This window comes from Ostrea edulis, chromosome 4 (assembly GCF_947568905.1).
Source record: "Ostrea edulis chromosome 4, xbOstEdul1.1, whole genome shotgun sequence".
NCBI lineage: Eukaryota > Metazoa > Mollusca > Bivalvia > Ostreida > Ostreidae > Ostrea > Ostrea edulis.
In genome coordinates, this window is record NC_079167.1 from 18698378 (window position 1) to 18710896 (window position 12519).

The 12519-nt window shown below is 35.6% G+C and overlaps 1 protein-coding gene across 1 annotated transcript in view; it reads right to left on the reverse strand.

Moving 5' to 3' along the window:
- LOC125670462 (protocadherin Fat 4-like) overlaps window positions 1-12519 on the reverse strand; it is a 249559-nt gene that overhangs the window by 98386 nt on the left and 138654 nt on the right. Inside the window, exons 30-33 of the mRNA XM_056161239.1 lie at window positions 11570-11799; window positions 8041-8215; window positions 5548-5687; window positions 831-2132 (exon numbers count right to left, since the gene is read on the reverse strand). Of these exons, the coding sequence (XP_056017214.1) occupies window positions 831-2132; window positions 5548-5687; window positions 8041-8215; window positions 11570-11799 (1847 nt within the window). The remainder of the gene's footprint in view (window positions 1-830; window positions 2133-5547; window positions 5688-8040; window positions 8216-11569; window positions 11800-12519) is intronic.

Genomic DNA, 12519 nt, shown 5'->3' on the forward strand with positions numbered 1-12519 from the left:
ACGGATAACTCCGTTTACCTGATCAAGATATAGGGCTCACGGCGGTTGTGACCGGTCGACAGGGGATGTTTACTCCTCATGGGCACCTGGTCCCTCCTCTGGTATATCCAGGGGCCCGTGTTTGCTCAATTATCTATTTTGCATTGCTCATAGAAGTTATGAGATTGATCAGTGTTCGTTATCTTCGCATTTCATGACAGTATGAACTGCAATGCTTCACCCCTGCATAATTCTTAAAATGATTTAGCACTTAATTCATAGAAAGTATATTGGCGTGAAGCGTCGCTTTTCATACCCTTCTATATTTAAAAAAAAAATGTTTTCTTATAGTAACGTTCTATTTTCATGTCTTTCGGAGCCTTTGTCTTATATTTATCAACATTCATTCGCACATTGTTCACAACTACTACACATTCAAGAGGATACAGATATAAGATACTGTCATTTAATTGTATTTTATCGTTATATTCCTCGTCTGACTCTTGTAAAACACCTTGGAGTAATTTGTTTTATATAAGGCGCTATATAAATTTTATTATTATTATCAATTATTATCATCATAATCAAATCATATGACTACCTTTACACAGTGTAAGGATAGCAAGGGCAAATACATTGGAAATGTAAATATTACGTCTTATTGCATTAATCATTGGAAATGTAAATATTACGTCTTATTGCATTAATCATTGGAAATGTAAATATTACGTCTTATTGCATTAATCATTGGAAATGTAAATATTACGTCTTATTGCATTAATCATTGGAAATGTAAATATTACGTCTTATTGATCTTTGCTACTTATGTATACATGTAATAACGTACTTACAGTAGTGTTATTGATTTTGAAAGCGTCATGTTGACTGGATACACTTTTGATGCTGTAGCTAATATTGGGATTACCGGTTGCTTCCATGGTCAGTATCGAAGTGCTGGACTTGGTATTCTCATCGATCGACTTTTCAATCACTGAAGATTTAAATACTGGCTCTCCTTTCTTGCCAGATGAGATTGGAAATGGTTTGGTATCAGTAAGTCCTTGACCGTTAGTAACTGTGACCTCCAGTGTGTAGTTCAGCGTTCCATTGGTTATGCTTTCGACTGTTGATATAACCCCATTGTCCATATGAAACAAACCCTTAGAATCTGTCAAGGTGTAATTAACTAAAAACTTGTTCCCCATGCACACGGAGTAGGGGTCTTCTGCTATCACTCGTGCAATAGTTGTGTTAGCCATTAGTGGGAGATTAACACAAAGCTCATAATTAATATTCTTAATCTTCGGCTTTTCATTGATGTTCGTCACTCTAATCGTTACATTCCCCGTGGTGGACATTCGGCTAAAGCCTTGATCCTGGGCTTTCACGCTGAGTATATATTTCGTGTTTGGGTGATTACAATTCAGTGACTTTTTCAGGATAATTTCCCCGGTTACAGGATTGATTTTAAATAAATCCCCATCATCTTTAATAATTGTGTATATAATTTCCCCCTCTGGACCACTATCACGGTCAGTTGCTGTCATGTTCCACACAGATTTGGGATATGATGTATCTAATATATCAACCGTGACGCTAGCATTGAGAAACTCGGGACAGAAATGGTTTGATGCATTAACAAAAATCTCGATGACAGAATGATTCATCTTTGGTGGACTACCGTGATCACTGACCACCACACTTACATTATATGTGACATTTGCTTTGAGTGTGTGAGACTCTGGCACACTTATATTGCCTGTAGAGTCATCAATGGTGAAAATTCCATAGGATCGAGTAAGAAAGAATGTAAAATTATAACTGTGTAAATCGTCATCTGAAGCAGTAACACTGCATAAAGCGCCACTAAAGTTCTGTGAAATTGTCTCCGGACAAGATTGCGTGTCGATCCTCGGAAAGTTATCATTCACATTTTCCACTTTGATTTGGACAATGGAAGTGGCACTGCAGTTATGATTTGTCGAGTTGTCTGTGACAGAGACAGTCAAGTTGATAAGAGATGGTTGACCATCGCCATCTACATCCAGTCCCTGTAGCAGTCGCAATTTACTCCCATTAAATTCAAACTTGGAATTGTTGATAACTTTGTACACTAGATTCTCCGATGGAGTATCCACATCTGTAGCCAAGTCCTACCGACAAAGAAAAACAATTTCTGATTCAGAATTGCTATATTCAGACATTTACATTCAGCTGCGTTTTCACCTTGTAAATTACATTGCACACTTTACATGTAATATTACTAGACCAATGAACATGCAAAATTCAAAGATATGTTACTGTATGATAAGAAGACATATATGTGTATAATAGGAAGACATACATGTGTTGAAGAACTAGTCAGGTAAGTGTAAAATATTTTTCTTGTTTGTTTTACGTTCTTACAAGATTTTTTTTCCCACTCATATTGAGACGTCACCAGCTATAGGTGAACTACCACAAATTTAGACTTAACACTCAGGGCCGTAGAAATTATGGTAATTTAACGCGACAATGCCGGCTGCAACATGATACATCCGTTTATAATGTCATCCGAAAGGCCAGTGATTCTCACTTTAAATGCCGAGTGTTTGCGAAGGATCAATATGCACCTTTGTTCACATCTTGGGGTTGACACAGTCATGATACGAGCGACACATGTGTAAAATGCTCGCTTGGTAACCATTGATGAAAGGTGATGATAACGAACATTGATCAATCACATAACTCCAATAAGGAATACAAAATAGAGAGTTGGTAAACACGGACCCCTAGGAGGAATAGGCATCCCCTGTCAACCGGTCACACCCGCTGTGAGCCCTATATTCTAATAAGGTAAACGGAGTAGTCCGTAATCAACATTCGTGTGCCAAGAACGGCTTAACAATCGCCATGAAACAAGTCAGACAGCAGTTGACTCAATGTGTCGGCTGTAGGTTGTATCGGCAAACTAAATTATCATAATGACTGTATGATTTGCGAAATGCTGACTTTAACCGAGACTGTTGAAATCCTGTAGTATCAACTTGTCCATCAGTAGTCTGAAAAAGCTCTCGTGTATCGAATCAGTTGAGAGATATAAACACCATATGCAGGTGCTAATGAATTATTGCTACATAAATATGGGAATCTGATTAACGGCGACCGGTAAGTAAATATTAACTAAAGCTTTCTGGGAATAATGGTCAGACATTTATTTGTACCATAACTAGATATGCGTATGTATATTAACTAGACATGTATGTGTATAATAAATTTATTTGTGAAATAACTAAACCATATTCACAAGTCAAGGGTTATTGATTCGTTACTTCGCACTAACCCTTGACATCAATCGCAATATAAAAGTTGGGATCATTAGACCATTACGCAATCCACTATGAATAAAAGATCCAATGAAATCACTGCATCTTGTTATGGTGTACATGGATACAAATGACGCGATGTCATACTGCTGTACTGATCAATAAACACGCGCAATTGTATTATTAACACCGCTAATTATGTTTATTGATAGTAGATCAAGTTAGGAGACCTTTTTGCTTAAGACAATATTGCTTAAATGGTTGAAATAGCCATAACTGTAGGTATCAATACACGTGTTTTTATTTGAATCTCTCGCTTCGCGTTGTAATAAATAGAACCGCATTATCATTGGTTCCCACTCTTTTGTTGAAAAAAATCAGAACGAGCTTAACATTCTGGTAGTCACTGGTGTAAAGGGTTAGTGCGAGGTAACGAATCAATAACCCTTGACTTGTGAATATGTAACTAAACATGATTGTATGTGTATTTATAGATATTTATTTGTATATTTACTAGACATGTATGTGTATGATAAATTCCTTTATGAAATAACTAGACATGATTGTATGTGTGTTTATAGATATTTATAAACACTATATGCTAAGTTTGACAGCGTTCTGAAGTCAGAACCTCAACCCCGGGATCAGGAAATTCACAATTTTTGTAGAGGCCCTCCTGCTCATTATGACTATGCTATTAGTTTTAGATGTATAGTTGTAGAGATGATGTTACAGATGTGTAGTTGTAGAGATGATGTTACAGATGTGTAATTGTAGAGATGATGTTTTAAGATTGGGGATGCATGAGTCCCAAAATTTACAGCTTATGTTCTCCTTGCCTCAAAGATGCTTAATGTCAAATTTGAAAAGAATGGAATTGTAGTTATTAATAAGTTGAAAATGTTAAATTATTAACACATTCAATTATTATGTTCTAAATATCTATTGTGTTTGAATTTAGTATCAATAGCACGACAGGAGACGGTTTTGGAATGACGTATACATAGATACCGAATACAAAGACTCAGTGACTCAGGTGACCTAAATACCAAATACAAAGACTCAGTGACTCAGGTGACCTAAATACCAAATACAAAGACTCAGTGACTCAGGTGACCTAAATACCAAATACAAAGACTCAGTGACTCAGGTGACCTAAATGAGACCAAGTGTGAACATTTACAGACCATCCCTATCAATTACTGTGACGCTTTTACCTCGATCCACTGAACCATCTTTAAGAACACTTTCGAAAACAAAAGTACCGAAAAATATTAAGAATAATAAGAAATAGAATGAAAATTATATGTTCCTAAATTCTTTAGTGAATCATAACTGGAAATGTATATGCAAAATTTCTGACCATTATGTGTATAATTACTAGACATATATATGCATGCTTCCTAAAGGTAAATGTTGTAACTTTTCAAACATTATGTTATTGTAATGTCTCTCCATTACATTTCTCTGAAATAGATACAGCAACACTTGCCAGTCCCCACATACAATGGGTGGCAAAATGATGGCTACTTCAAGTAAAACTATTCTATAAGAATCCATTAAGAAGTCACTTCTTTTGTAAAGATTCCATGCCAGGTTTTGTGTTATTTGGCCACTCCAATTAAACCAGAGCAGAGGATTTCTCTTCTGGGTTCCCAGAAACAGATTTTGTCTCTCTGTTATGTCTGAGCTGGGATGCCTCTATCGGACGGAAGTATACACAAAAGTCACAAATAACCTCCAGTGTGGTTATCAATAAAACTGTGTGTAGTGGTCAGTCGATAAAACTGTGCAGTGATCAGTCAATAAAACTGTGTAGTAATCAGTCAATAAAACTATGTGTAGTGGTCAGTCGATAAAACTGTGTAGTGATCACTCAATAAAACTGTTATGATCAGTCAATAAAACTGTGTAGTGGTCAGTCAATAAAATTGTAGTGATCAGTCAATAAAACTGTAGTGGTCAGTCAATAAAGCTGTGTAGTGATCAGACAATAAAACTGTAGTGATCAGACAATAAAATTTTAGTGCTCAGTCAATAAAACTGTAGTGGTCAGTCAATAAAGCTGTGTAGTGGTCAGTCGATAAAACTGTGTAGTGATCAGTCAATAAAATGTGTAGTGATCAGTCAATAAAACTGTGTAGTGATCAGTCAATAAAATGTGTAGTGGTCAGTCAATAAAACTGTGTAGTGATCAGTCAATAAAATATGTAGTGATCAGTCAATAAAACTGTGTAGTGGTCAGTCAATAAAAATGTGTTACCTGTATGATGTTATCATAAGCTTGGTTTTCTTTGATGATCACCCCAGTATAAATTGACTTGTTAAAGAGTGGACATGTATCGTCTACATCAGTCAAGTTGACCTCCACGATAGCGGTCCCTTGCAGAGCGGGGTTGCCATCTAAAAATCATAGACTAAATTTTACAGAGGAGCTGAGTATTCATTTATCATGCATCAAAGACAGAAAATAATGCTCTCATCCACAACACCCACCTTTTTCATAAGAAACCTTTTAGCACATCTCTGATTCACTGCTCTTTTAATTCATAGAACTTGAAATTTGAATGTCTAACTGTGATTGAATATCTTGTTTTGCTATTTCTGGTATAGTACGGTTCTAGTTCTTCCATGATATGTTATTCTACAGTAATCCATCCAGAATATATCATTCTATAGTAATTCCTCCATATAACCTTATTCTAAAGCAATTTCTTCATGATATATACTTATTCTACAGCAATACCTACACGATGAAAGGTGAAGATAACGAAGAGTGATCAATCTCATAACTCCTATAAGCAATACAAAATAGAGAGTTGGGCAAACACGGACACCTGGATATAACAGAGGTGGGATCAGGTGCCTAGAAGTAAGCATCCTCTGTCGACCGGTCACATCCGACGTGAGCCTTATATCTAAATCAGGTAAACGGAGTAATCCGTAGTCTCTACGATATATCATCATATAAGGGTTATTCTATAGTACTTTATCGGATATGATATTTTACAGTAACTTGCCCAGGAAATATTGTTCTATTATAGTAATTTATGCTGGGAATATTATTCTATAGTAATTCATTAAAGAGATGTTCTTCTATCAGAGTAACTTATCCCAGGAATTTCATTATATAGTCGTTTATCTTTTTTTCCAGATTATATTATTGGTACCGTATAAGTTTTACATTAAATTCTAATTATTTGTATTTTTGTAGGATTTTTTTTAAATGGATCAGTTTATTATATTCGGTTGAGCATCACTGAAGAGACATGATTTGTCGAAATGCGCATCTGGTGCATCAAAATTGGTACCGTATAAGTTTTACATTATGACCCCTGGGTCGAGGCCTCTGCTGGTGGACTGTTAGTCCCCGAGGGTCTCTACAGCCCAGTAGTTAAGTACTTCGTTACTAGCTTGAAAATACGGATGTATATTTAATTGCCGTTTTAAAATTTAGAAATTCATTTCAAAATTAAGGATTATCTCCCTCACGCATATCTCTTATCCTTAGACGAATTTGACTCCACTTTTTTGGCACACTGTTTTTCCCTATAATAGCTCTAACACTTCATTGTTATTTCGGATTTCAAACATTTCGGTTGGGCATCACTGAAGAGACATGATTTGTCCAAATGCGCATATGGTGCATCAAAATTGGTACCATATAAGTTTTACATTCATCTGTTTAATTCGTAAAGAAAGGACTAACATTCATATAAAATAATCAAACATTACCCTGGCATTGTTCATTCGGCACTCCTCCGATATTGGCGCTAGAGTATCAATAAAATGTCTAAAGGTCTAAGATGACATTTTCAATATCAAATTGATTGATTGATTGATTGTATCTTGCTTAACGTCTCGCTCGAGAATTTTTCACTCATATGGAGACGTCACCAAGACCGGTGAAGGGCTTCAAATTTAGGCCTATACTCGGCGCTTATGGCCATTGAGCAGTGAGGTTTCTTTAGCGTGCCACACCTACTGTGACACGGATCATCCGTTTTTAAGGTCATCTCCGAGGACTCGTGACATTCACACCTTATGCGGAGCGTTTGACGATGGAACTGTCACGACCTGTTTTAACGAATTAGGTCTGTCGAGGTCGGGATTCGAACCCTGGCCTTCCGCATGAGAGACGAACGCTCTAACCTCTCGGCCAGATTTCTCTCTATTGACTCATAACTTGAGAAGTAAAAATATTTCTTCTCAACATATACATTATATATAAATTTAATTATCCTAACCTTGTTAAAGGTACATATGCACTAATAATTAAGATTTTTCCAAACTAACATTTTTAATGTTTCTGTAACGGCATTATATACAACTAATAAGTTATTCAGCATAATGAATCTATTTGACTTAAAATCAACACGTCACTAGGTGGAACCAATTGTCTCAATAACAGAGATGGATGATAACATAGAGTAAATTGGTTAACAATCATATGTCCATTTTTGATTGTTCTCAAGAAGTGAGAGATGAAAAATGTTGATGGATACTAATTTAGAGTTACGGAACAGATTTATGGTATGCCCTGGGGTCCATGTTTGGCCTACTCTTCATTTTTTATCCTTATATGAGTTATGAGATTGATTACTATTCGTTATCTTCACCTTTTCAGTTATGTATCTTCTAGCTTTGTCTAGGAAAAAACCCCAATATATGTGACTAGACACAGATAATACAAAGCTTGACAGAATTGTGTGATAAGGGTTTAGGAAGATAAAGACGTCCCTCTCTTCTTTCTTACCATCTGTAGCAACAACCTCGAAAACGTAAATGCTTTTTTTCTCATAATCCAACTGTTTCTTGCTGTTCTTAACAGACAGGATTCCTGTGGTAGGGTTTATGGAAAATAATTCTTGGAAGTCTTCTTTCAGGGAGTAGGTCACATTCTGGCCCTGGTCCAAATCACTGGCACTGATCTGTAACAGTATTCACACAATGAAATAAACAGTAGGTCAATATCGTCCATTTTACCGACAAATCAATTACAAAAATTATCTAAAACTGAACACTAATAATTATCAAAGAGAACATCAATCCAAAAGACCAATAATTAACAAACAGAACATCAGTTTAAAACACCAATAATTAAAAACCGAACATAAATCGAAAACACCAATAACTAACAAATAGAACATCAGTCTAAAACACCAATAAGCACTAGAAAGTATGTTTTATCACACAACATAAGTCCATAATAAATAATTAACAAACCCAACATCAGTCCAAAAACACCAATAATTACCCACTGATGTTCCATCAGTCTAAAACACCAATAATTAACCAACAGAACATCAGTCTAAAACACTAATAATTAACCAACAGAACATCAGTCTAAAACACCAATAATTAACCAACAGAACATCAGTTTAAAATACTAATAATTAACCAACAGAACATCAGTCCAAAACACCAATAATTAACCAACAAAACATCAGTCTAAAACACCAATAATTAACCAACAGAACATCAGTCTAAAACACTAATAATTAACCAACAGAACATCAGTCTAAAACACTAATAATTAACCAACAGAACATCAGTCTAAAACACTAATAATTAACCAACACAACATCAGTCTAAAACACTAATAATTAACCAACAGAACATCAATCTAAAACACCAATAATTAACCAACAGTACATCAGGCTAAAATACTAATAATTAACCAACAGAACATCAGTCTAAAACACCAATAATTAACCAACAGAACATCAGGCTAAAATACTAATAATTAACCAACAGAACATCAGTTTAAAACACCAATAATTAACCAACAGAACATCAGTCTAAAACACCAATAAGTAACCAACAGAACATCAGTCTAAAACACCAATAAGTAACCAACAGAACATCAGTCTAAAACACCAATAAGTAACCAACAGAACATCAGTCTAAAACACTAATAATTAACCAACAGAACATCAATCTAAAACACTAATAATTAACCAACAGAACATCAGTCTAAAACACTAATAATTAACCAACAGAACATCAGTCTACAACACTAATAATTAACCAACAGAACATCAGTCTAAAGCACTAATAATTAACCAACAGAACATCAGTCTAAAACACTAATAATTAACCAACAGAACATCAGTCTAAAACACTAATAATTAACCAACAGAACATCAGTCTAAAACACCAATAATTAACCAACAGAATATCAGGCTAAAATACTAATAATTAACCAAAAGAACATCAGTTTAAAACACCAATAATTAGCAAATATAACACCAGTCTAAAACAGTAATAATTAACAAACAGAACATCAATCCAAAACACCAATAACTAACAAACAGAACATCGATAGAAAACAAGAATGATGAACAAGCGGTGCATAAGTCCAAAACACCAATAATTAACAAACACAACATCAGTCCAAAACACCAATAATTAGGAAGAATTGTTTTAGCACACTAAAATTGATGTCTTCCCTTTCATTTTCCGTAGTTTTGTTGTTGTTGAAAATTTGGCATTTGTTCGCAGTTTTGGCCCAGGGGGAGCTAAGATGATAAATTTCAGGTTACATTCCTGTCATCTAAAAGAAGTGAGTGACTCAGGTGACCTAAAATTATTTTGTTAAACATCACTCTGATTCTACGCATAATCATTAGTTGATTTTATCTTATTCAACGTCCCTCTCGAGAATTTTTCACTGATATGGAGGTGTCACCAAGAACGGTGAAGGGCTTCAAAGTTAGGCCTGTGCTCGGCGGTTACGGCCTTTGAGCGGTAAGGGTTTTATTTTTTTTAGCGTGCCACACTTATTTTCTCACAGTAATTAAATATACATCCGTATTTTCAAGCTAGTAACGAAGTACCTAGCTACTGGGTTGTAGAGACCATTTGGATCAACAGTCCACCAGCAGAGGCCTCGACCCATATAAGGAATTTCAAAAGTTTTGAAATAATGCCTGATTTATTCGGTTCACACAAATACATGTAACAAAACGAGCGAAATCAAATGCACCTCCAACTTCGTGTGATTGCTGATTACGATTCTTTTATGAATAGGGATGGGTACGATTTGAATATGAGCGCTGCTAATCAACTGTTTTCTTTCGTCAGTTAATTTTAAGTTTCTTTTCAAGCACTCTTGGATCATTTCCTCTCCATCGGAGTTTTTTACCCTCTGAATGAAACAAAACCCACAGAGAGTGCAGATATTGCTTATACATATGTAATGCATGTTTTGACAAGTGTGCAGCCTCCTAACATACGCGCAGCCATCTTTAACGTAAATATTGATGCAAGGTTTTATGGGGAAAATCATTGCTGCCAGAACCCAACAGCGTGAATTTGATTGGATTAATGAAATGTTATGCGGACGTGATCCTCTATAATGTTACTTCAGATCCTAGTGTAGCAATCTACGTGATCGGATCAAAGGATCTTGTCTTAATCAAATATCAGATTGACCCCACCCTGGAGCATCATTGCAGTTTACTGCAATTGGTGAAAACAACAAATATCAAAGGTACAGATTACATTAACGGCAAACTGACAGCTCAACTGTATGGCAAATGGGATGATTTCAGCTTCTCCATCGTCAACTTCCCATATTTATGTAGCAATATTCCATTATCACCTGCATATGGTGTTTATATATCTCAACTGATTCGATACGCAAGAGCTTGTTCTTCGTATGGTCAGTTTTTAAATCGAGGCAAGCTACTGAAAAACAAGTTGATGGTACAGGGGTTTCGACAGTCTTGATTAAAGTCAGCATTTCGCAAATTCTATGGTCGTTATAGCGATCTAGTTCATCAATACATCCTATCATTGGGTCAAATGTTGTCTGACGTGTTTCATACCAATTGTTAGACCGTTCTTGGAACACTTGAATACGGATAACTCCGTTTACCTGATCAGGATGTGGGCTCACTGCGGGTGTGACCGATCGACAGGGGATGCTTACTCCTCCTAGGCACCTGATCCCACCTCTCGTGTGTCCAGGGGTCCGTGTTTGCCCAACTATCTATTTTGTATTGCTTATAGGAGTTATGAGATTGATCACTGTTCGTTATATTCACCTTTCATTTAGAACATTCCAAAGACAAACGAAGAGAAATAAGACACTGAAAGATTGTGGACAAGGGACGTAACTTGCGTGAAATGTTCATACGTATTTAAGAAACACCCTAACACAGCATTGAAACTCCATTTTACAATAGCAAATCTATATCAACTACTGATGAATGTTAATTTTAACAACTGAAAAATACATGACATCATTTCTGCGACAAGATATATGAAGTTAAACTTACATTTCTTTCGATTGGTTGATTAGTTATGTTTTCTGGAATGTCGACCTTGTACCTCTTTGCACTGAAGACTGGGGCGTTGTCATTCATGTTTCTGATGTCCACTGTTATATCGGCTGTGTCGTTGTTTATTCCATCACTGACCGTAACCTCAAACTGATATATTGTAGTGTTCTCGTAATCAAATTCACTGTATGTTGTGATGAGTCCAGAAGTTTTATCCACTTTGAAATCTGAAGTGTATAAATGATCATTGTAATTACTTGACTGGATATTAACCAAAATAGTTTGATAAACGACAGGTTCGCAAATGGTCCTTTATTTTGAGGAACGAATACAATCAAATAAGAATTATATCTTCTCAAGCTCCACATTTTAATGTCATTTTATGATAAACAGTTGTCGGCATCAGAATTCGCATAAACGCCTGAGAACCATAGGCTAACTAAATAGCAACAAAACATTAGAAGTGCACAAAGACGATGGGAAGATTTTTGAAGATTACTTGACGGTAAAAGGTGAAATTCCAAAGTTTGGAAAAGGAGAGTCAGAAACTGGGTGTGAAATTGGACGAAACATGTTAGAATACTTTGAATTTTGCATGGATTTACGTAGGACTAAAGACTATATACAACGCATTACAAATTAAATTGTCAGTTCTCCATGGTATAAACAAATATTTAACGTCTCATCCTTTCAACAGAAAAATTAATATCCGGAGTCTTCGTTTATCGACAGTAACACATAATCACTGTTCACATTTCAAGACTGTTTATTTGGAATGGGAAGGTGGAAGTGGTTCATCTGTGACGTGGACTTGTTTCAATCATTGAATACCAAAATGTACTTTGCCATTGTTACCATTGATATATTAACATTTCAATTTTAGAACTGTTTGTAGACATTGACACTCGGAGGCATAATGTTGAATTTGATGCTGGTGGTATATGCTA